Genomic DNA, 25840 nt, shown 5'->3' with positions numbered 1-25840 from the left:
CTATGGAACCTTTTGCTCCGCCTTCGGGCTCAATCGAGGGCACCAAATAGACTCTTTCTGAGGCTTGGTGTCGTCGCGGTTTCTGTAGGCTGCCCTGCTCCCTCCCCCGCCAGCAAGGCAATAGCCTGTATTGCATTTTGCAAATACAGCTGCAGAAGAATGGCTCTGCAGGGCAAACTTTATAATCCAAGATAGGGATTTGCCATGCCTCTGCATTTACAGCGACTGGGCGCAAGAATCTGCACACAAACGTTTAGGGCAGCTTCATTTTGTAACCAACACCCAGATGTCCTTTGGTGAGTTCAAATCGTGGTGATCGTTTTATAGACTCCCATTCAGTAATGCAAAGGAACAAATGGATGATTTTCTGAGTGTAATTTTAATGAATGCAAAAGCCAATCACGAGAGGTTATTGAATGTGTGAGTCCATATATACAACGCTCGCAGAAAGGATTAAATTGAAAGATTGGTTGCTGCCTGATGGTGATACTGAGGGAGGAGGGTGTGTGCAACACGTGTGTGACTTGACCGTAGTGTTTCCACTTCCAGCTTGCGACATTGCACTAGAGTTTTGCAAAGTGCTACCTCCGGGAACAACCAGGTAGGGGTAACATGGAATCTTTCTTTCTTCCTATAAATGCATGCTAATCCATACTTGCTTAGAACGTTTTTAAAAAGGCAGTAGATGGTGGTCAGGACCCGGAGCGGTAGCGGTTTCTAAAAGGGACCCAGAGGCGAGCAGTCGGAGCAGCCGGAGAGTGCAAACACGGTGTGACGCACCCGGAGCAGGCTGTGGGAGAGCACAGTTTTCAGGCCCAGAAAGGGCTGCTCCAGGAATGCAGGGCTGTCGGCAGGCCTGGATCCTGCACCAAATGAAGTGCACGGTCAAGAGCAAGCCAGGATATGTGAAAGTGGGGAAGTTGACCGCAGTGGCTTCCTGAAATTAGAAGGCATACCCAGCGAGGGCGGGATGGAAAGGTGTGTGTCCCCCTTTTTACTAAGGGAGAAGACTGGCATTTTGCAGCTTGAAGGGAGGCCGGTGAAGAAGAACAGATCAAATACAAGGGCGGAGGCGGGAGTGGGGGAGCACCCCGACCTTCCCTGCTGCAGCCTCTGCAGCCCACACCCCCACCTGCACCCAGGAAACAGCTTCTCCAATTAAACGTGAGTGAGTGACTTCCTGTTTCAGAAACGTTTCCTGCAGTCCGCTTGCCATTCCTGTCACTCTTCTACAGAGTTGCACAAAAGTTCACTTAGCAAATACCAAGTTCGGACAGACCAAAGTCAGCAACAAAAGTTAACAAGTGTCCCTCAGAATAATCTTCTCTTTCAGAGGTGTCTGTTCGGACCACCACTCCTTTTTGTAGGAATTTTAAAAACTAGCAGAGAATAAGAGTGGGAGGGGCTGTGAGAGAAAGGAGGTTCATGAAGAACAGGAGAAAGAATCTCTTGATTTTAGTTTAAAACTGCTGGAATAACTCCGAGGGATTATTTATTTATTTTTTTAAAGAGGGGAGGGTAAGTTTAGAGAAGGAGAAAAACCTGGTATAAAGTTCAAACCAAGAAAGAAAATGCCAACTGTTATAAAGGTGACAGTGGTTTTACTTCAGCACATTTGTCTCTTCCTCCTTACATTTAGGTGTTTGGCGAAGTCCAAAGTTAGTTTCAATCAAAACAATCTTTTTATTACAATACGTTACAATACAATCCCTTATGATTTCTAATAAGATTCATTTTTTAAAAAAGGAAGGGGGGAATACATATTTTTATTTATAGAAAGAAAACTCCAAGCAGCAAAAAAGTCACAGTCTGCCGAAACCCGGGATCGAACCAGGGACCTTTAGATCTTCAGTCTAACGCTCTCCCAACTGAGCTATTTCGGCTCCGCCCACGCCAACTTAAAATGAACTATAATGAACCAAACAATTTAAAAAAACTCATAGCTATTTAATAAGCACCGTTATAAGAATTTTCAGCAAACCAAAAATAAATTTAGAAACGTTCTTTGTATTCGAATGGCTAAAATATAGCATGAAGAGAAAGATAAAAAGACCGTTACAACCTGATATCACAAGAATTTCTGCAGCGATTTACAAGCAACACTGATTTCTAGTTCACCTCACGCCGTTAAGAGTCTCCACCATCCAGCCACGAGTGTGAATTACCTCCTCGGGTTGCCACTCGCCCTGTTTTCCAGAGTTTATGGGTTGGTGCGTGCGAGCCTGAGGGTCGGGCTGCTGGTCCAATGGGGGCGGAGAATCATCCGCGTGCAAACGAAGCTTTAACCTGGTAAACGTTTTACTGAGACCTGCAGCCAGCTTCCCTGGTGGTCTAGTGGTTAGGATTCGGCGCTCTCACCGCCGCGGCCCGGGTTCGATTCCCGGTCAGGGAAAATTACTTTTTGCAGCAAACAACGTTTTTAGGAACCTACTCATAATAAACTAATCTTTAATTTTCACACGCGGTTGTTTTACACTTAAAGGCCCTTCACCCTTTTGGAGATTTCAAGAGTGGAAAGAGCACAGATTATAAATTCAGTCTTTAAGAACGCTTCGCCACTGAGTGCCGATTGGTTCAAATTGAAGGCTCTCAGCGCTTGCAGTATTTGGGGCTTCTTCCCCTCGGTGCATGCGTGAGTGGGACATTGGGGATCTGTGGAGACGGACATAGCCCTTTCAGGAAAGCGGCGACGTGGGAGCCTTTCCCTGGAGGTTGGGGTTCCCCGGGCGACCCCGATGCCCCCCAGGACCAGTAGGACCCCCAGGATCACGCTAGCCGGGTCCGGCGACCAGAGCTTTCCAGGCCCTCAGCACCTGCTCCCCTCGAAGGTGCAGATCGTCTGCTTTGAACTATTTTTCGCAGGAAGGGAGTGAGGGAAAGTCATCAGAGCGGAGTGAAAACAGAGAAACTTCTCCAAGACCGAAGCAGGCTGCTGTGTGTACAGCCCTCTTCCGGCACACCCGGTCGCCCCCGGGGGTCAAGCGCTGTGGTTTTCAGCCACACACTCCCTGGCAGCTCGCTTTGGGGGCCCCGGGGAATGGGGGGGACCCCGGGTCCCAGGCTGGAGCGACGCCCACCCACCCCGGCAGGGAGCGGCGCTCTCCCTGATCCCCACGCGAACCGCCCTTGTCTTTCGCTCCAGGGACGTTTGGGCGAGGACTGGGATCCCCCACCTCCTCGTTTATAGTCGCTCAGGGACGTGCGCTCTGCGGGGTGGTAGGACCCCTGCCCCCATTTCCCCTCAGGGCCTTCGGTCAACTCCTTCTCGAAGTCTGTGAGCGGCAGGGCTCCCCCGGGTCGCCGCGCTCCGGCACCTGCGGCCTGCAGCGTCCGGAGCTCCGCCCGCCTCCAGTGTGGGCTAAGGGCGCGGGCGTCTCGGCCGCCAGGGGTTCTTCCTCAGATTGTAACCCAGGCGCCCGGCAGAGGTGCTGATGGCGCCAGGAAGGGGTGCCAGGCAGGGGTGCTGATGACGCCAGGCAGGGTGCTGAAGGTGCCAGGCAGGGGTGCTGAAGGTGCCAGGCAGGGTGCTGAAGGTGCCAGGCAGGGGTGCTGAAGGTGCCAAGCAGGGGTGCTGATGGCGCCAGGCAGGGGTGCTGATGGCGCAGGCATGGGTGCTGAAGGCGCCAGGAAGGGGTGCTGGTGGCGCTAGGAAGGGGTGCTGAAGGCGCAGGCAGGGGTGCTGAAGGCGCCGGGGGGAGCGCTCACGAAAACAGCTCCAGGTAGGAAGGCACTGGCAGACCGCACTGACTCATAGGGAGAAACTGGGGCAAACACTCTCCCAAGTTGGGTAGCGTGGCCGAGCGGTCTAAGGCGCTGGATTAAGGCTCCAGTCTCTTCGGGGGCGTGGGTTCGAATCCCACCGCTGCCAAGATCCTTTTCTCTCCGTTTTCCTATCCAATAACGTCGGTTGAACTTACATTTACTTCTCCTGTAGCTTCAGAGGTTTCCTAACCTCCTTCCTTTTCTCCACCCCCCGATCTTAAATTGGAAGTTGTTTCCTTGTTCGAACCTTCCCTGAACTAACCAGTGGGGTTAGAATTTTCACAGGGTGTGGCCCACACATCGCCCACATAATCTATCCCCGGATATGGTTACTGTCATGGCCCTGCCTAATGTGATCCGTCTGCTGATGAATCATCATGTCAGGTAATAGGATATCCTGCTGGACAAACCCAGACCCTTAGCTTTTCCATGAACTGGTGTTCGGTGCTCAGCATTGTTAAGTGATTACAAGTTCTTCAAAGGAAGAGTTACTGTCATTGGGAATCTTTAGGATTGACTCGCTTCCCAGAAGCACAATGGGTTCAACCTGGAGCTACCTAAGCAGCGATTCAAAGAACCAAAACCGCAGAGCTCCCTGCCTGCTGGAGCTGCCCAGGCTGCTGGAAGTTTAAAGCCCCAGGCCCAAGGTCGCGCCCCTCCCAAATCCCATTCACCGCCCATCGAGGGCGGTAGTTGGGCCCTGGACCTACCCAGCTACGGAGACCTCCCCTCCATACTCACCCCGAAGGGAGCAGCCCCCCAGCCCAGGCAGGCCGGGGACAGCTCCCCACGTGGCTGGATCGGGATCCGAGCAAGGTGCCCGGTCCTGAGGCCCACCCATTGGCAATCTCATGGGCTAATTGCTTCAGTAACAATTTCCTAGTGCTGTTTCCCTTAACTTGTTTTTCTGTGGAATCAGTCAGGCATCCTATAAAACCAGCCTAGGTTTCCCCAGCTCCATGGGGTATAACTGCTGGCAAACTCAGGCCAAATGTCAGTTTTGTCCCTGGCTTACATGGCTGCATCCCGTGAGCACTTTGACGTAGTTGTGTTTGCTGCTCTGTAGTAGTCCACGCCCATCTGCTACCAACATATCATAGACCAATCGCCCTCCCCGCGGAGTTGTCAACCTGCTTATCCTAAGGATCACAACATTTCCTAGCCTTATTCTTGCACATTTTCCACTGTAAATACTGAGGAGAAAGTCCTATTTTTTGTTATTTTTTTAAAATCATGGGAAATCCCTGACTCTAGCTTTCTTAAAAGCTGTGATGGTGTCGAAGTCTGGATTCGCATATGCAGGTTGATTTTTGTCTTGACTAAGTGTAACTGGGAAAAGCAATTGTAATTCATGAGGTGTCTGGGGAATATCAAACGCTCGGGCAAGTCCTTGATCAGATTTAAAGATGAGGCGGCGTGGGCTGGTACTTAACTATTCTTTTATCTCATTCTCTTTTTTCCTCCGTAGTGGAGTCTCTCCTGAGTGGTTTTTGGTTTTTCTATCCTCCTCGTCTGTACTCTGGGGCCAGCCCCCTGTGGGAATGAGCGTCGTGGCAGTGCAGCTTCCGGCAGGGCCAGCAGCCCACACACCATGGCACGAGGGGCTGTCTCCACAGGACCTGGGGTCGTCCTGTGGAGACGTCTCTGTCTCTGTGCGTCTCTGCGGCCATGCTCCGTCCAGGCTGGCTGTGGGGGGAGCTGCTGCAGGGTGCTAGCCTGGGTCTCCCTGCTCCTGACTGCCCCAGCAACTTCCTCAGCTGCCCCCGAGGCCCTTTCTCCTGGGCACGGAGAGCGTGCAGGCGGGCATCCTTTCTCCTGGGCACGGAGAGCGTGCAGGCGGGCATCCTTTCTCCCGGGCACGGAGAGCGTGCAGGCGGGCATCCTTTCTCCTGGGCACGGAGAGCGTGCAGGCGGGCATCCTTCGGAGAGCGTGCAGGCGGGCATCCTTTCCCCTGGGCACGGAGAGCGTGCAGGCGGGCATCCTTTCCCCTGGGCACGGAGAGCGTGCAGGCGGGCATCGCCTTCTTCAGGAGAACCGAGAGCTCTGCTGTTTGTGTGTTTCTGTTGAGGATCCACGGGGGACTGTGGACACTGCCGGAATGGCGTACCCGGGAGAAAGGGGACGGCGATCAGTACCTCCAGCCCTGACAGTCTGGATGGAGATGGAGCGTCTCAGGCAGGAAGACCCGAACACCGTCGGCCACGAAGGGAGCGCGGGAAGACCCGAGCACCGTCGGCCACGAAGGGAGCGCGGAGGCGGCGGAGGAGCGGCTCGGCCCCTTGGAAGGACCCCGGCCCCGCGGGGTTCTGGACAGCGAGTTCTCACTGTGACGTCACCGCTGCGGCCTGGCTACAGCGCCCTCTGGCGGCGCTGCGAGAATCGGCGGTGGGCACTAGGGTGCTGCTGCTGGGTGGGTGTACAAAGGGATGGGAGCCCCATTTCGGAAACTTGAAGATGATTCAGCGACAAGGGAAGCCCTACAGGAGACTGGGCACGCTGCTAATACCGCAAGTAGGGTCTCATGTAATAGCAGAAAGGAAAAACTATGTACCCTAATTGTATTTGTACCTGCAGCGTAGCAAGAAAGGAAGTTTACCCTTGGGCATTTCAATTGAGTCGAAAGACACAAAATATGATCCACTATTTTCATGTAGCCACTGTGAATGTACACTTAAAATCTAGATAAAGTTATGCTATTCTTTGATAGTTTTTATTTGATGTCACTCTCAATTATTATTGTATCCCAAAGTAAAAGTTCTATTTTTTTCTAAAATATTTCACTTAAGGTAGTCTCTCATTTTATAAATTACTGTTATAGAAATAAGTATCCTTGTTTTTAAAAACCCGTTTCTGACAAATGTTCACTAACAGTCTGTCAATAATTTTTGTTCTTTTAACATAGAACTGGCTTCGTTTAGTAGAAGTGAAAGTAAAGAAGTGGTTTCACACCAGTTTAGGTCTTTTCTGCTACTAGAGTTATGAGACCTTTTCGTTTTCTGAGCTTTTTTTTTTTAGCTTCAGAATTGTGGTCAAGACATTTTCAATCTGTACTTATTTCTGGAGATTTCTGATTTTTTCTTTAAGAAAGGTAATGTAATACCATATACCTAACACAACACACACACAAGCAAATGAGAGGTCCCTTTTCCTAAACTCCTGACAACGTTTTTATCAAACTTAAAAAAATAGCTTGCCAGGGAATTTCTATTTTTTTTCTAAATCCTGTTAGCTAAGGGCAGTTGTTGGAGGGAGGAGCCCGTTGCCCAGCTGGGAGCCTGTTCATGCTTCTCCCAGGCACTGGATCCTAGCTGTGTGTGACATTGTTACCTTGATCCGGGCAAGTCTCCGGGAAAGACCTCACAGAAGGTATTTTCACAATCTTTATTGAGAAAAAAGATTTCTCAATCTTTTAAAAATTATTTGTGCTACTATTTTCTTTCTAATGAAACTTAAAAATTTTTATTTACTTGAAGGCCAGCAGGGTTACCTGCAGAGAGAGGGAGAAAGAGTTCTACCTTCTGGTTCACTCCCCAAATGGCAGCAAGTCAGGACTGAGCCAGGCTGAAGCTCGAAGCTGTCGTCTGGGTCTCCAAAGTGGTTGCAGGTGTTCAGGCACTCGGGCTGTCTTCCCCCTACTTTCCCCCCAAGCTGTTAGCAGGGAGCTGGATCAGAAGTGGAGCTGCCAAGACAGGAACGGGTGCCCAGCTGTTGTCTGAGGCGATGGCATTACCACATCAGAATGCTGCTCCTCCTTAATGAGGTTTTCATGCAGAGCTGAAAATGTGCAGCAGTTACTCACAGCAGTCCTTTGGAGGACCTCGCCATCGGAACAGCTGACGTTTTTCTAGGCTGGAGGAGTCAGCATTTGTCCCTCCCCGAGTGAATGCACACGTTGGGCAAAGCAGAGCAGAATTTCAAAATAAAATGAGTCAGGCTTGAAAATATATGGGGATAAATTAATAGGAGATTAAGAAGTGTCAGCCATTATATCTGGACTTTAATGAACATTTCCCCCCCTTTATTCTTCCTGGTTTTCTACTTTCTAAACGGACACACTCAACCTTCCTTATGTGAGGCTTCTACATCCATGGATTCAAGCGACTGGAGTTTTTTGGGGAAAACTTGCGTCTATGCTGAACATTGGCAGATTTTTTTTTCTTGATATTATTCCATGAATAATATAGCACACATGTTCACAGGACATTTACATTATATTAGGTTTTTCAAATAGTCTAGAGAGATAACGTTTTCGGAAGACTTGCACAGGTTATATGCATATTCTGTGTTATTTCCTTGCAGGGACTCAAGCATGTACAGATTGGGTCTCCCCAGGGTCCTGCAAGGGTCCTGAGACATTGCTGTACTTCTGTGTACCTCGGAGGTGTGTGGTGGAGAATCTAAGTCATAATGACTGTGGAAAAAAACCCCTATATTATCTTCCCCTTTCCCTAAAACTTATATGTGTGTTAAAAGTTTTGTTTATTTTTGATTGGAAAGGAAAATGTACAGAGAGGAGAGACAGAGAGAAAGATCTTCTGTTCCCTGGATGACTCCCTAAATGGCTTCAACTGCCAGAGCTTAAGCCAATCTAAAGCCAGGAGTTAGGAGCCTTCTCTGTGTGTCCCACAGGGGTGGTGCAGGGTCCCAAGGTTCTGATCCATCCTCTACTGCTTTCCTAGGCCACAGGCAGGGACTTGGATAAGACGTGGGGTAGCTGGGACATGAACCAGTGCCCATATGGTAACCTGGCACATGCAAGGCCAAGATTTAAGCATTGAGCCACGGCGTGGGGGCCCCTGTATGTTCTGCCAAGGATAAATATTAGGTGATTCAATATCTTTGATATTAACAAAAGTGGTGTTGCTCCCGTATTTATTATCTGATGAGTACCTGCTGTATTCTGCAGGACAATGTTTTTTTTTTTTTTTAAAGATTTATTTTATTTTTATTGGAAAGGCGGATATACAGAGAGGAGAGACAGAGAGGAAGATCTTCCGTCCGATGATTCACTTCCCAAGTGAGCGCAATGGCCGATGCTATGCCGATCCGAAGCCAGGAGCCTCTTCCGGGTCTCCCACATGGGTGCAGGGTCCCAAAGCTTTGGGCCGTCCTCGACTGCCTTCCCGGGCCACAGGCAGGGAGCTGGAAGGGAAGCGGGGCTGCCGGGATTAGAACCGGCGTCCATATGGGATCCTGGGGCGTGCAAAGCCAGGACCTTAGCCACTGCGCCACTGCGCCGGGCCTGACAATTTTTTAATTTTAATTTTTTATCATACTTATTTGATCAGGATGGAAAGGATCGAGGGTTAGGGATAAATGGGTGATTTATCATATCACCATATCATCATAACGACATCATCATTATTTCCGAATTTGTTATTTCTTCTTCTCATTTCTGGGGAGAAATAAAGGCAGAGCCCATACCAAATGTCTCAGTACCCAGGAATGGGGAAGCGCCACTCAATATCTACCCAGGGTCCCGCTGTGTGTATTTTCTGCCCAAGTGGTTTGGATAGTTCTGAAATGCTGTCAATTTTGCTGATCCAAGGATGATGCACCCCTCCCAATGTCCATTGGCTGACATGGTCAACCTCAAGTCTCCATTAATCCAGGTTTTTGCTGCCATCATTTGGATGGGGTGCTCTTCCAGTTTGCTCTGTTCTTCTTTTGCTGAGGTACAAAAAGGGCTGCCATGTTCTCCATGTGCATCAGGATCTGTGTCTATTGCTTCACCCTTTTCACTGAGGAGAGAATATTCTTGCAGACGAGTCCCAGGACCTGGGCCAGATGACCCAAGCCCCACTGTCCATCCCTGTGGCTCCCAAACCCATCACTCACCTCTTCAAGGAGGACCAAGAGAGCTAGGACAGTCGACCCGAGCCCTGCCAGATCCCCCTCCTCTGGGGCTCACAAACCTGAAAGTCCCTCTTGCTGGTGGTCCCAAGGGCCTGAGCCTGGGAACCCAAGCCCTGCTGGATTCCCAACATGGGGCTCATGAACTTGGCACAGGTGGGCACAGGAGGGCCGTGCCAGGTGATCCACGCCCCCACTCTGCAGGATCTTTATTTTATTTTATTTTTTAGATTTATTTATTTTTATTGGAAAGAAACATTTACAGAGTGAAGGAGCGATGGAAATATCTTCCATCCATGGGTTCACTCCCCAGATGGCCCTGATGGCCAGAGCTGAGATGATCCAGGTTTGGGGTCATCCTCTACTGGTTTCCAGGTCATAAGCAGGGAGCTGGATGGGATGTGGAGCAAGTAGGACATGAATTGGCACCCATATGGGATGCTGGTGCTTAGGAAGGTAGTAGAAGATGGAAATCTTTCTTCTTTCTTCTTTCTTTCTCCCTCCCTTCCTCCCTTCTTTCTTTCTTTCTTTCTTTCTTTCTTTCTTTCTTTCTTTCTTTCTTTCTTTCTTTCTTTCTTTCTTTCTTTCTCTCTTTCTCTCTTTCTTTCTCTCTCTCTCTCTCTCTCTCTCTCTCTCTCTCTCTCTCTCTCCCTCCCTCCCTCCCTCCCAAGTGATTCGGCCTCTACACCTTTTCCTAGCCATTGCAGCTATCAGGGGAGTAGACCAGTCTATGCAACACCCATCTCTCTTTCTCTGTAAATGTGTCTGTCAAATACATAAAACACATATTTTCAAAGAATGAATAAACTTCTGCTTATAATAGATAACATTTCTTTATCGCTATAGTCCGGTTGATTTTTCTATCTAACTTGAAGACTTTTTGGAACTTTTTCCCATTCCCAGTACTCTCTTCACTGCATTCTTCACATCTTTATTTCTTAAAGTGTAAATCAGAGGGTTCAGGCTGGGTGTGACAATTGTGTAGAAAAGGGTGAAGAATTTCCCTTCATCCTGAGATGTCTGATTCTGTGGCTTCATGTACATATAAATTAATGTTCCATAAAACAGGGTAACTACTGTGAGGTGGGAGCCACATGTGTTGAGGATCTTACGCCACCTGGCGGCTGACTTGATCTTCATTACAGCTTGGGTGATGACTCCATATGAGATGAGAATCAGTAATAGAGGTGCCAATAGAAACACCACTCCAAGAGCAAAGACAACAATCTCAATCACCTTTGAATAAACACAAGCCATCTTGATCAAGGCTGGCATCTCACAGAAAAAATTGTCCACTGCTCGGTGCCCACATCTTGGCAACTTTAAAGTCAGGGAACAAACAACTAAGGCAGTGCCCAGACCACCCAACCAGGAAGTCAGCACCATCCTGTGGCAGAGCTGAGGGTGCATGATGACTGTGTAGTGAAGGGGTTGGCAGACAGCGGCGTAGCGGTCATAGGCCATCACAGCCAAGAGAAGGCATTCTGTGGCTCCCAGGTCAAGGGCAAAGAAGAACTGGAGCACACAGCCTCCGTAGGTGATGGATTTCCTTGGTCCCCACAGATTGACTAGCATCTGGGGGATGATGCTGGTTGTATAACAGAGGTCCAGAAAAGAGAGGTTGGATAAGAAGAAATACATGGGCGTGTGGAGCTGGGGGTCCAGGTATGAGACAAGGATGATGGTTGTGTTTCCTACCAGAGCCACAATGTAGAAGATGAAGACAATGGCAGAGATGATGGGTTCTAGTTGTGGTCGATCAGAAAAACCCAGCAGGATGAAGTCTGTGTCAGCACTCTCATTTCTGGTTTCCATTGCTCCTTTTGAAAGGTTAGGAGGTTACACCATGGTGACCGGCAGATGTGAGCATTAGGTGGAACTGGAAATCTCTGAGGTTAGCTTTGAGTATCCAAAGCTCACTTATTTGCATTCTTTGCCCTTTTTTACATTTCCCCAATATTCAGCATCCAGAGCCTCTTTGCATTCAGTTCTGTCAAAGTGATCTTAAAATAATACACAAACTTGTAAGTCACTGGAAAGGCTTAATCTGTTATGTCATGAATGGTTCTGTGTATTTTGATGAATTAAATTGTGTAGTTGATTCAGAATTTTAAGTGTAGGACGTATTTTGAGAAGTTCTTTTTTGAAGCTGTGACACAGTCACGACTTGTCCATGATAAATGTTTGTTTTATCAAATGAATTGAACTTGAAGTAAATATCTAAGCCGTATATTTCTTGGTATAGTTTCTAACATTTGATAGTATATCACGTTCTGTATTCACTTCCTCATTTCTGTTTCCCAATCATTGTAATAATAACCATACTCACAATCACGATCACAATACCAATCAACCTCCATCTCTTCACATATGTCATGCTTTTCAACATTGTATTGCTGCATTGAGAGACTTTGGTGCTCTTCAGGATCAATCTTGGGGGTTGTTTCTGTTTGCCAGGAAATACAAATTTCTTCTTATTAACATTTTCTGTAGAAGCCATGCTTTTTTGAATACCCTTCTTGACTAATATAATACCTAAATAATCTCATTGATTTGTGGCAGAGTTAAAAGTTGAACAAACTACAGACCATCTGGACTCCACATACACATGACTGTCTATTAAGACTCACTTGTGCTTTGTCAGAATTAGCCATCAAAAAACTCAGACCACAACCATTCATTAAGCAGCCAATGACTTGTTCTTCCCCATAGACTTGACCAATTATATTAGTGTATCTTCACTTATGAAAAAATCCTGTATGTAATTCTATTATTTCATTTGATTCCAAAGAGCACTGGCAAGGGACAAAAATGCCATCCTCCTCACTATTCTGTATATTGTATCATGCCATCAAGGATGGAATGCTTACCAGCTGAATTTATTTTTTTAAAGCACATTATCCCTGATCATAAATTTCAGATCTAATATTTTTGGGAACATGGAATAAAATCCTTATTTAATGCAATTATAAAGTAAAATAATGTGCAGATAAGCTATCTATGATATACAATTGATATAAGTATTTTCATCATAATATGATGTTTAAAAGCGTGAAGGAAGAACTGTTATTAGTAAAAATTATGAGCTAAAGATATAGTTTATTTCAATATAAAAATGCAGATTTATTTTATTTATTATGTGTTTGGTTTTTAGTGTAAGATATCAGTGGAGTGAGGGCACAGGTTTGGTATTCAACAGTGCTGGCATCAAATTTGCACTTCACTGCTTGGAAGTTGTGTGTCCCTTGGCAATTATTTAACCTGTTTGATTAGCAAAGTGACTATACAACAATATTGCCTTCTGCAAAGGAAACTTGGAACTGTGCTTGGTTCACGTTTAATTCTAAAAATGACAAACTATATCCATCATCACCAAATCTTAATGATTTTAGAGTGTACTTACTTCATTTTCCATACTTCTGATCTTGTCATGAGTGTTCAGAGCCAAACTAGAACATCTTAAAAATTGTGCATAACTTTTCAAATGAACAAACACATGGTCTGTAAATATTTAGCTCATGCATCTCAAGAGCAGGTGGAGGCTTGCTTCCAAAAAGCACTGGGTCTTTTAGCTGCACAGTGGCCTGGAGCTGAGAAACAAAGAGCCACTAACACAAACTTGAAGTAGCCTTAAGGAGCCACAGCTGCAGCCTTGTGCCCTGCACAGGAGAGCCTTCCGCTGAAGCATTCATGCCAGTGTTGTGTGTGAACTTCCAGGACAGGAAAGCCATTTACACATTACTTTATCAGTGCCTTTTAGGTTGAACTCAAAGATTCTGAACTTTGGCTCTTTTCCTTTATTCTGAAAGCAACACAGAAGAATCAATGCAACGTGGCATCCTGAAGGAGCTGTTTTATGATCAGATAACACGTGATGGCAAGAAACTGAAACGAAACACTTGCTGACTTTCCATGATTGTTCCTGTAACTATCACCACAGTCAAGAAGCAGGACAGTGCCAGCCACTCCAGGCTCTTCTCTTCGTTTCTCAGTAACAACCCTTGCAAGTCCACTGATGTGTCTTCTGTCCTGATGTTTTTTTTAACAATCACCACCTTACAGTGTAGGCATTCAGTTACCCAAATGTACAGCTCTGGTCAATAAAATGTAACGTGGTTTATTTAAAAATTTTATGTTTTTAAAATAAAGAATGTGTCTTTAAAGCTGTTTAAAATCAGAATCTGTTAAATTTCTGTTCTCAGATAAAGCCTGTTGTCAGTTTTAACACTGCATGATCTATAGATGCCACGCTTTTCTGTTGCACACACCGTTGACTTCTCCAATGCCTCAAACATGTGAGGTTATATGTGAACACAAGCAACATCCCAAATGTGCGACACTACCCAAGAAAGCAGTGTGCACGTTAATGCTCTGCATGCGCTTTCTAAGTTTCACGTCAGTTACTATTAATAGGTGCAAGCATTTCTGGCTCTATTTTAACTTTACATTTCACAAAATCCAGTTATTATTCCAAATGCTGCCGAGGCAGGAACTACAGTTTATGTGATTTTAATATTGTGAACCCCAACACGGGACTTTCCATTTTGTGCTGTTTGCCACTTTTTATATTGATTTTAGCCTTACGTTTCAAACATGATTGTTAAAAAGCTTTCGTTTAAAGGTGAGTGTGATATTAAAAATGAAGCAGAGCGTTAGAATTTTAGGAATAGATAATTAAAAAATGGGCTACATTTTATTTGAAACTCAGTTTTTAAATTTTTCTGATATGAACATCAGTTCCAAATAATATAACATAACTTAGCAGTTTGGTTTTTTTTTCAGTAAAATTTAAAATAAATAATCCAAATACATCTAAATATAATTAGATAGAGGTAATTATATGGAAATAAAATCAGATTGCAAGAATTTCAAGAGTAGCTAAAATGTTCTAAGAACAAAAAATACGTTAAACTTAACCTTTTATTAATTACAAAGTGAGAAGCATATTGCTTTCGTAACACAAAATGTAAGCAGAAAAATGAAGGCAAGGGCCCTAGACTCTGGGTTCAGACCACCTGCCATCAGGAGTACCTGTGAGTACCTGTGAGTATGCTCAGCCCCTTAGGGTCCAGTGTCTGCGCTGGCCAAACAGTTATTCTAAGTGGCACTTACTTTGTAGGGAAGTTATGTGATTTGTTAAGCGTAACATACAGCGTGATGCTGGGGCTCTAAGAGGAAATTCAATTACTTAGAAACCCACAAACTGCCCTTCTGGACATTTAATCTCACAGTGCATGTCTTATTTATATCTCCGATACCCACTTTTGATTGCAATTCAGACTGAAGCAAACAGAGCCTAGAATCTGTTTTCTACCCTGTGTCTCAAATGACAGTGAATACTTACCAGAAGCTGAAGGGTCACAATATGTTTCAGTTTTTCTATAGTAACATGGGGGTCACGCTTTCACGCAGTTCAAATGTATCCACACTCTATTATGCGGACTCCCTATTTCATTAATCTAGAAAAAAGATACTAGTTGGTTAAGTCACAAAAGTGCTGAAAATTGGATTATACTCCTCCATTTCATATACTGCCACCATATTCCACTCAAACTGAAATATGACAGCTGAACTAACATTTACCAGAATTGTCTATTTGATGTCAATATTAGGGAAAAATTAGATGTTGAACTAGTCGAAGAGTTGATCTATGCTACATTAAATTATCTTCAATGAACACACGTGTTCTTGCTATTCATATTTCGAAATAGGATTTCTCTCCAATTAAACAGTAGAGCACAAAGGTGATTAAAGCTCGCTCTATGAATTACTAACGTGTGGCAGGGAAGCATTTATGTGGAGCTCTAAAGGCTATCTGTGTTGATGTTGAATTAGACCTTGGGGACCGACGCTTCACAAAGGTGATTAAGAAATCTGTAAGGTCAGAGGCACACCCACGGAATGGTTTCAGGGAAAGTTCCCTTAAGACATTAGATATCACCGTCTCCTCTTTTTAGATTTCTTCAATGGGAATTATTTGCTGAGATGAATTTATTTGTGACTTGTATTAAACTGACATTATATATTAGCTATATCACATAAACCAGGTCTATAGATAGTAGCATTTCTAACTGAAATGTGTTTTATTCAGAAGCTAAGATAGCAGCTATGATACGAATTAATTTGTATGTTTGGTCTACAAGAGGAAAGCTAGTTGACTAAAAATGATAGAATCTTCACAATTGTAGGTTCAGGAAACATGAAAAAGTTCATAGAAAATGAAATTAAAAGATAATGTGAATTTTCTATGAACTTTTTGAAGTTTCCTTATGTCATTAGTGAATTAAATGTAATATCATGGACACTCTTGAATTTGCCCCCAAATTCAGGCATTGTAAACTTAAAAAAAAACTTGGAGATACTAATATGACCTTTCACTCTTCCCCTTTTCCTGCTAGACTCTTAGGAAAATTATGATCTTGAAGTTTGTGTTCATCTCAGTTATTATTTTTCACATGATTTTTAAAAATTGATTACAATGCATTATGTGACACAGTTTTATAGGCACTGGGATTCCCCTTCCCCCCAACACCCCCCATGGTGGATTCCTCCACCTTGTTGTATTACCACAGTTCGAATTCAGTTGAGATACTTTCATTGCAAGCATCTACCAAGTATAAAGTCCAGTGTCTTATTGTCCAGATAAGTTCATCAGTTTCTTGGGCATCACAGTTACTTATTTTTTTTTTAAAAGATTTATTTATTTATTGGAAAGTCAGATATACAGAGAGGAGGAGAGACAGAGAGGAAAATTTTCTGTCTGATGATTCACTCCCCAAGTGAGCGCAACGGCCGATGCTATGCCGTCCAAAGCCAGATTCAGGAACTTCTTCCAGGTCTCCCATGCGAGTGCAGTGTCCCAAGGCCTTGGGCCATCCTCGACTGCTTTCCCAGGCCACAGGCAGGGAGCTGGATGGGAAGTGGAACTGCTAGGATTAGAACTGGTGCCCATATGGGATCCTGGCGTGTTCAAGGCGAGGACTTTCTAGTATCTTGATGGAAGGCACAAAGTCAAATGGACCCTGTTTACAGTTGATAGTATTCTGTAAAAAGAAAATCCTAAAGACTCCAAAGACAGTTAAAACTTGACAAATGAATGATTGCAGGATGAAAAATTAATGCAAAGACCAGTAATGTTTTTATGCACTAATAATGAAGTGACTGGAAAAGAAATCCTGAAAGTGATTTTACTCATAATAGCTGTCAAACAAAGAAAGACCTAGAAATAATAAAAATTACAAAACACTGATGAAAGAAATGGAAGAAGACATATAAAAGTATAGAGATGCTGATGTGGGGAAGAGTGTTCCAAGGGTGTTACTTGAGTGGTTTGGATAGTTCTGAGATGTTGACTTACTGCACCTGCATTCAGAAAATATTTTCAAGGTCTATTGGCTGGCCAAGCACACATTTGTCCATCACAGGCCTGGGAAACTGTTGTAAAGCTTGGCTAGGAGAGTTGTCCAAACTGTTCTGCTTTCCATCCTCTGACAAGGCACTTGACGTCCTCTGCTGGCCTAGATGAGCTGGCTGTCATGTCCCCTGTGTGCATCTGGGCATGCTGTCCACTGCACAGGCAATAGCAACTGAGGAGGCCCAGTCCCAACACAAGCACTCCTAAGGTCAGACCCATCTTGTGATTTTCCCTGTGGCCAGGATATGAGTCCAGTGGTCTAGCTACAGAATCCCCCATGAAACCTCACCTGGGTTGACCTCAGACTTGACTTGTGTGTGAACCAAATGCAGGGTCAGGGTTAGTCTGTCATCTGAACCAGCCGATGTACATACTGGCGGCTGCAGCTGCCTTGTTAGTTCTGCCTCAGCCCCATCTCTCATGCAAACTGAGGGTGCTTCAATCTAGCCCAGCAAAGACCACCACAGGCCTGGTTGTCTTTACACATCAGCGGATGCTGTGGCCTAGTTGGAGAGATTCCTCAAAACTCCTATCAGGCCCGCCTCTCCAGCCCGTTTTTTGCATTTTCCTGCACGTGCTGCAGCCTTGCCTGGTTTGTCAGGCACAACTATGAGTGCTGCATTTTAGCTTAGCTTGACCTGCCCCCAGACCCAGCACATACACATGCCAAAGGGTGCTAACACCTTGCCCAGCCCAGTCTGCCACCAGCCCTGGATCATGTGCTCACCGTCAGGAGCTGCAGCCTAATGCCTAATGGAATAATGCCCACAGTTTACCTACCTATCAGTAAGCCCTGGATCTCATGTCTGCCAGGGAGTACGGCAGTCCCACCTGACATGACTTGCACACAGTCCTGGCACTTGATAGCAGGTGCCATGTGCTAGCCCAGGCTGACCCGCCCCTAATTCCAACTCTAAAGCTCGAAGTGAGAATAACTACTCATTGAGGGAGTCCTGGAAGTTGCCATAGCAGGTCTGCTCCTAGCTTCAGCTCTTGTTTGTGCCAGCATGTTCTGCAATCCGTCTGAGCTGGACTGCTCCCAGTCTCAGCATTGACCAGCAGGTGATGTAACCTGGTTCAGAACACTCTGTCCACAGCCATGGCACTCACACTTACCAATGGGAACTACAACTTGGCAGGGGAGTCCCCAGAATTCTCCTACCAGGTCCATTACCAGCTCTGTATCTTGCATGTGTTGGCAGGTGCTTCAGCCCAGCTTGGTATGACCCACCTGCGGTCTCGGCTCTCATTGGTGGGTGGTGTTGCCTAACCCAGCCAGGAGCAGCCCCACCCTGTCCTGGGTCTTGTGTCCCAGTGGGTGCTGAGGCCTGACTCACCTTAGCCTGTCCCCAGACTTGGCCCACACAAATGCTGCTGCGTGCTGCAGCCTTACCTGGCCTGGCATGCCCTCAGCCCCAGCAATTGTGCTCCTTGTCCTGACCGAAACATGTCCTCTGTTTTCCCCCACCTTTAAACCACTTTATCTCAGCTCCCTTACCCTACCTTGTGAGAGCAGCGGCCTGGCCCATGGAATAACCCAGAAGTCTTTCCTGCCCTATCAAACATGTCCTCGGCAGCTCACAGTGCAATATGTCTCCAGACCCCTTCCCTGGACAATCTGCCACTCCTCATCTTGGGGCTGGGGAGAACAGGTAACTATGCTGGCACATGGATATAGTTAACACAAATCTGCCATTAACCAGGCCCAGAATGCCCACCAGCCATTGGCTGACTTGTCAGAGTATACCTATTCTGTATTACAGTGTCCTGCTATTACCAATTTTTTTTGAGACACACTCTAGATAATAAGCTCCCAGCACAAAGGTAGTAATTACAATAACAAGTTAGTGAAGGGAGATGCAACTTGTCACCAAAGTAGTAAGTCTGGGAAGAAAAGGTCAGTGTTCAATGTTATTCTACATTAGCTGTCCATGTGACAAAGGTTGATTCATTTTATAAAATTCCAGCAACACAGATACAGTCCTCAAAATTGACATAAATTACACAATCCCTGGGATTTATGCCAAAAAATGAACTAACCTGAACCTAGTCATATTATGTAGAAACAGAATCATGGGATTAAGTATTTCATAAACAAATGAGAAATGAATCAGGCTGTCATTTACGCTTGAAACACTTTATTTCATCTCTTTTTATACTTCTGTATCACGATAAAGTAGTACTAGATTTGAATGAGAGACCTTTTCTTCCAGATACTAGTATCATATTTCACTGAACAGAGAGAATTGTGTTAGGTGAGGCTTATAATAATTACTGTCATGCAAATCACATCATTTGCTTCAAATATATGTAAATGTTTGGATGCCGTCACGGAAGACTTAATGCACAAAGTATTGATTTGTATAGAAGTATTATTTAGGATGCAAACCATAATTATGTGAAAGCATTTTTCATACCTATGTTTCAGAATGTCTACGTATTAGCATTGGGAACACAAAACAAGATAAACAAACAGCTTCTTTTGTGCTTTAGAATAAGATGAAGTGCATTCAAGTTTATGCATATATGCCCTTTGTTTTACATTAAAAAATGTACAATAGCATTTTTGTGTAAAGACACATCAATGATTAGAGACTTAAAAGAGCCGAACAGGTGGGTTTGCTTTACTGTTTCTGTCAACAAATTATCTGAATGAAAGAACAGTGAAGTTAATTAATTCATTTTTAAAATCTAAGAATTGTTTCTGTAAAAATTAAGATCAGAAAGCACATTTTCTTGCCTTATTCAATCTACTATTTTTCTTTTGTTTTTTTAAAAAGATTTATTAATTTTTATTGGAAAGTCAGATATACAGAGGGGAGAGGAGACAGAGAGGAAGATCTTCCATCTATTGATTCACTCTCCAAGTGAGCGCAATGGCTGGAGCTGAGCCAGTCTGAAACCAGGAGTCAGGAGACTCTTTTGGGAGTCCCGTACAGGTACAGGATCCCAAGGTCCTAAGTTGTCCTCGACTGCTTTCCCAGGCCAAAATCAGGGAGCTGGATGGGAAATGGTGCTGGAATTATATCTGGCGCCCATATGGGATCCCAGTGCACTCAAGGCAAGGACTTTAGCCATTAGGCTCCTGCACCAGACCGACTCTATTATTTTTCTATGCCTTCATGTCTCTCTTTTTTGCAGAGTCATGGTGGATTCTCATCAGCTTCTTCAGGGCATCCTTCATGTCTTTATTCCTTAATGTGTAAATGAATGGGTTGAAACTTGGAGTCATAATGGTGTAAAAGAGGTTGAGGAATTTGCCCTGGTCTTTGGAGGCACTGTTCCCTGGTTGCAAGTACATGTAAATAACAGTTCCATAGAAGATGGACACTACAGTGAGATGAGAGCCACAGGTGTTCACTGCTTTTCGCTGGCCTGCTTTTGACTTCATCCTCAGCACAGTTTTGGCAATGTAACCATAGGAGATGAGAATAAGGATCAAGGGTGTAAGGACAAAGACAATGCCTAAAGCAAAAACAGACATTTCAACTGCTGTTGTGTCGACACAGGCTAACTTGACCATAGCTGGTAACTCACACAGGAAATGATCGAGAAGGTTGTTTCCACATCGAGGCAAATTCAGGGTGAGTGTACATAATAATATGGAGTTGGCCAGACTAATGCTCCAAATCATGATGATCATCTTGACACAGAGATGTGGGTTCATGATGACAAGGTAGTGCAAGGGTTTGCAAATAGCTGTGAAACGATCATAGGACATGACAGCCAGGAGCAGGCATTCGGTGGAGCCCAACCACATGTAGACATAGAGTTGAATGACACAGCCCACAAAGCTGATGGTCTTCTCAGGGCCCCACAAGTTAACCAGCATCTGAGGAACGACGCTGGTTGTGAAACACAAATCCAGAAAAGATAAATTCCTGAGGAAAAAATACATTGGTGTATGGAGCTGGGACTCCAGGAGAGATGCAAGAATGATGGCTGTGTTACCCAGTAATGTAATTAAGTAGAAGATGGTGACGACTCCTGACAGAATCTTTTCCAAATTGGGATGATCAGAGAAGCCAAGTAGAATGAAATTATGGAGAGAACTGTGATTTCCTTGGTGCATAATCCTGTGATGGCTAAATATTAGAGAGGGCAAGACAGTGAAGAGGAGCAGGCAGAGAAAGAGGAAAATGAAGAAAGAGAAAAGGGGGAAAAAGGAAGAAGAAGTCAAAAAAGAGGAGGAAGAGAAGAAGAAATAATTTGTCAGTATGGACTATGTAAATAATATGATGGCATGCACAATAATCAAAAGGACAGAAATTACATTAATAATGGAAAAAAGGTAATGGATAAATAGTACACTTTAAATGGAAAAAAAGGCATAATTAAATATATTACATGCTAGTAGCCCCTTACTTACTATAGTTTTTTTAAATGGGAATGAGGTTAATATTGCATTTAAAAAGATCAGGGGAGTTTGAGAATGTTTCTTTTAAACTCAGGTTCTCAATGATCCCACAAGCACATTTGCAAGGTTGGCATGGTCTGATTCTAAAAGGATGCAACCACATAATGTCTTACAACAGCAGTTAGACGGCATGTTCTTTTAGGTGGTCAATGACTCAACTCCTACAATCTGAACACTTGACTAATGTCTTTCATACTTGGTTACTAGTGTCTTTGATTTTGCAGTTTGTCATCTAGAGATCTGGCACTTATCCTTGATTCTTTTTTGCTCCATCATCCTCAATACCTTCTTAATCATCCAACTCGCAGTTTTGTGTGCAAAAAAGCATATGTTAACTATTGTCTCATTTTTAAGAGTTTCCAATGACAGTATCCTAACTTAAGCCAAGTCTCAGCAGTCTTCACCTCTTGTACTCAGTTCGCCTTCACACCATTACATTGTTCATTAAAACATAGTAACTACGTGCTTAAACCTTGCTAGACACATTTGAATCCATTCAAGGCATATCATGATTTTTTTGAGGTGTCCTAAAGGACCTTTATACTTTGGCTTCTGCATAGGATGCATTCTCTTCTCACAGATCACTCAAGCGTTCTCACTACCAGCCGTCCAGTTGTTTATCGTGCCAAAGTACATCCTACTCTAAGTCCTCAGAATACTGCTTTTAGTTTATTGTTATTATTTATTTATATCTCCTATCATTCTTTTGACCACTTTTAAATGACTCTTGCTAGCAGGTTTCTATGAATGTTTCTATGAACCCTACCTATGAACAATGGCCTATGCATTTTAAGAAGACATACACGGTTTGTGCTGCTGTTTGCTCTATCTGTATAATCAAAAACATTTCCCCCAATATAACACTTGTGAACTAAAGTTAAGTCGTGCTAATCACAATGATTAAAATAATCACTTAATGATATTGGTTGTCTTTTTTTTTGGTGAAATTACCTGAATTGGACAGTAGGTTGGAGATGAGAGGGAAAGATAGTGATTTTATTTATGCAGAATCAAATAATATTTGTTCAGACTGGTGAAAATAATGAAACGATTGATTTCTTTTGAAAGGATGACTAGGCTAAGCATTACTCAGCAGTGTTATACAGATCCAGTTTGCCTAGAGTTTCATTTGCATCTCAGAGCTGTGGAAGAGATCATCAAAGGTACACCACCATATTTTTTCCTATTTTAGTATATGTGCTGCCAAAGCAAGCACTACTACCACATTTTCTATCATTTAATATAAAAAGATGACTTCTTAATGTCTGATGCTAAAATGGCACCCGGAAAGCTTCCATTCAATACTGTATTGCATATTGAAATTTTTTGTATTTGAGTACATATTTTTAGACTTAACTTTTATTTTAGAGATAATATTTGCCTATTTTGCGTTATAGTGAAAGACATAATGCCTCACTAAATAAATAGTTTAACAAAATAGCTGTTATAATAAATGTTTCTATTGTAGACACATATACACTCAAAAATAATAGATAAAAATAGGAATAGTTTTTGGAGGTGATAGACTCATGGAATAGATTGCAGCTGTGTTTTCATATTTGCTTGTCTACATCCACATTAAGTTATATACCTGTTCATTAAGCATATGGATTTTTGTCCAGAATTATGTTTTGTGTGTTCAAGAAATGCACCGAAAATACTTGACTGAAAAGTAAGAGTACATTTGAAGTTGGTGAGTTTCTATCTCAACTTCCTTTTGTGTAGATGTGACACAAAATTGGGCTTTTGATTATTATGCCATTTTAAATATGCTTAATATTATGATGCAATTATTTAAAACATTAGCAATAATTCAAAAGTGGAAACATTTAGCAGTCAGCTGCCTAAAGTGGTTGAAATAGTTGCTTTGAGAGAGTCACAGAGTAAATTCCTCAGATTTCACTGTTCAAAAATCATAATTTAGGCCTGAGTATTGACAATGATTAACAAAGAGAAATAAGTCTGAAATGTGTGGCAAGCTGTCTCACGGCACTAGAGCTTTGTAAGATCTGACAGGGAAAGAGTAATGGTTTGTCTTGATGGACACAGGAAATGTATACTTGTGCTTAACTTCTGAATAAAACAGTTAAAAGCATAAAAGCAAAACTAAAAACTATTTTAAAATAAAAGACAATGCTATGCTGTTTCCTTAATTCTTGTCATTATCACGACAAACACTTCAGATTAATTCAGCAAACAGTAACTTTTTTTCTGCTATTTTAAGGCTGGCACAAAAAATCTTCAGTAATTTGTTGCGCACAATAACAGTTTTAGAAATGACTCCCAATGAAACTGTTAGAAATGGGATGCTGGACTGTCTGACATTGTCTGTACCAGAAATTTCAGGTAATTATGACTCCTCATGAAGGAGGAGTAGCAACATGGGGAAAATCGTTTATGGGGTAATTGTTTGTGGGGTAATCCCAATCTATATGAAACTGTATGGCAAAATTCAAAAATTCAAAATAAAAGTATAACAAAAAGAGTTTTAGAAATAGATCAAAAGTCTTGAAGTCCTTATTAGTTATCTAAACTTCTAGAATAAATTTTTGAATTCTTTATTTTCATCTTAATCTAGATAGTCATTCTTGATTTCCGTTGGACTGAAATACTTGAAATGACAAAACAAGGAAGAGCTTAGAGTTTTCCTCTCATAAAAAGAGAAATTTAATCTTTTCTTCACAATGCAGGCAAAAAAATGAATGACTTCTTTGCAGGCATCTATATTTATTTACTCTGAACCACTGTAAAGAAACCCAGAAGAACCTGCCCATACGTGTGGCAGTTCTTGTCCTCTTGCTTCCCTAAGCTTGCTTTCTCAACCCAGGCACATCACTTGGAGGAGATATTAAAGCTGACGTTACTGTGACTCGGCGAGTGCTCCCTGGACGTCTCTCTTCTCTATCCCTTGCTGTCCGGTGGAGGCCCTTGCTGTCCGGGTGGAAGCCCTTGCTGTCCGGGTGGAAGCCCTTGCTGTCCCAGGGTGGAAGCCCTTGCAGTCTGGCTGTGGCTCTAACCTTTCCCCTCCGTGCTGCGGTGAATTCTGCTTCTCCTGAGGTGCGGGAAGGGAGTCTTCACAGGACTCCTTGAACACGTGACCGTCGGTGAGGGGAGGGTCACAGACAGGTTCATATTGATTGTTTTGGCTTCAGATCACCATGCAAGCAGGTCTTGTTTGGAGAGCAATAGAAAAGCCTCCTGCTCACCCTGAGTAAGACTGAACAACAGTTCCCAATACTGCCTGAAAACCAGGTCATCAAGTGAAACGCTCAGAACTGTATCTAAGCAACTTCACTAAAGTGTCAGAGAAAATGCATGCAGATCACACCCTGGTATTGAATAGAACTGATTTAGCACATACAAAGGAAACTGAACAAGGAGATTTTAGCACTTTTTTCTCTAGGAAGTGAAAGTATAAGAAAATGAAATTTCCTATATATCTTCATGGTTGACATCTGTGTTTGCCACAAATATGTGGTCTGGGTTAGGATAAAGTTTAAAGACCAGGATTCGATCTCTGTCCCTCACGTAAGAGGCAGGAACCCATACAGCTCCTTGAACCACCCTGTGCTGCCTACCAGCTGTACATCAGTAGGAAGTTGAAATAAGGTTCTTGAACTCCGCTTGAACACTGAATGTGCCTCAGGTGACCTCCAGTGCTGTGCCAACCACCTGCCCAAAGAGGAATAATCTTTAAACATAAAATCGGAAATACGTAAATGTCAGGACTGGTATGATGGCACAATAGGCGAATCCTCCTCCTTTAAAACATTGGCTTCCCATATGGGCATGGGCTCATGTTCTAGCTGCTCCATTTTCCATCCAGCACCCTGCCTATGGCTTGGGAAAGCAGAGATTGGCCGAAAGCCCTGGGACCCTGCACCCAAATGACAGATCTGGAAGAAGCTCTTGGCTACTGGCATCTGATGGACTCAGCTTCAGCCTTTTGGGCCATTTGGGATGTGAACCAGTGAATGGAAAAATCTTTGTTTCTCGTACTCTCTGTATAATACACTTTCAAATAAAAATAAATAAAATCTTAGAAAAATATATAAATATGTAAATGTTAAAAAAATTCTTGACTCTGCGTATCTGACTCCAGACTCTGCTTTCCTGCTTTCCCACACTCTGAGTTTCTGAGGTGCTGACTCAGGTTTTGGGTTCCTGTCACATGGAATGCCTGGACTGAGTCCCTGGCTCAGAGATCTGGCCTACTTAAAAAGTTTAATTAGTCTTTTCTTTCTTTTTTTTTTTTTTTTGGTTGGTGGAGTCCTGACAGGCACCTGACTCTTCTTTTTCTTTTCTTTTTATTTATTTTTAAAAGAGTTATTTATTTGTTTTTATTAGGTAGGAAGTCAGATTTACAGAGAGAAGAGTCAGAGAGAAAGATCTT

General features: G+C 43.7%; 2 protein-coding genes and 3 non-coding genes across 5 annotated transcripts; 2 read left to right on the top strand and 3 right to left on the bottom strand.

Moving 5' to 3' along the window:
• Positions 1-1810: 1810 nt before the first annotated feature.
• On the bottom strand, positions 1811-1883 carry TRNAF-GAA. The gene has a single exon. It is a non-coding gene; the product is annotated as a tRNA-Phe (tRNA).
• A 437-nt stretch (positions 1884-2320) lies between these two features.
• TRNAE-CUC lies at positions 2321-2392 on the top strand. The gene has a single exon. It is a non-coding gene; the product is annotated as a tRNA-Glu (tRNA).
• A 1394-nt stretch (positions 2393-3786) lies between these two features.
• On the top strand, positions 3787-3868 carry TRNAL-AAG. Its single transcript has one exon. It is a non-coding gene; the product is annotated as a tRNA-Leu (tRNA).
• Positions 3869-10480: 6612 nt separating this feature from the next.
• LOC121167348 (putative olfactory receptor 2W6) lies at positions 10481-11431 on the bottom strand. Its single transcript, XM_040996801.1, has one exon. It carries the CDS (start codon positions 11429-11431, stop codon positions 10481-10483), a length of 951 nt encoding a protein of 316 aa, XP_040852735.1.
• An 8711-nt stretch (positions 11432-20142) lies between these two features.
• LOC121167319 (olfactory receptor 2W1-like) lies at positions 20143-21102 on the bottom strand. Its single transcript, XM_040996771.1, has one exon. The coding sequence runs from the start codon at positions 21100-21102 to the stop codon at positions 20143-20145; it is 960 nt and encodes a 319-aa protein (XP_040852705.1).
• Positions 21103-25840: the final 4738 nt, after the last annotated feature.

Source organism: Ochotona curzoniae, unplaced genomic scaffold (genome assembly GCF_017591425.1).
Source record: "Ochotona curzoniae isolate NIBS_2020 unplaced genomic scaffold, NIBS_Ocur_1.0 patch361, whole genome shotgun sequence".
Taxonomy (NCBI): Eukaryota; Metazoa; Chordata; class Mammalia; order Lagomorpha; family Ochotonidae; genus Ochotona; species Ochotona curzoniae.
The sequence above is the reverse complement of the archived record's forward strand: the minus strand, read 5'-3'. Positions and strand labels throughout refer to the sequence as shown.

Bases quoted from the DNA above. Each gene is read 5' to 3' on its own strand.
- LOC121167319 (XM_040996771.1), bottom strand. From the start codon at position 21,102: ATGCACCAAGGAAATCACAGTTCTCTCCATAATTTCATTCTACTTGGC.
- LOC121167348 (XM_040996801.1), bottom strand. From the start codon at position 11,431: ATGGAAACCAGAAATGAGAGTGCTGACACAGACTTCATCCTGCTGGGT.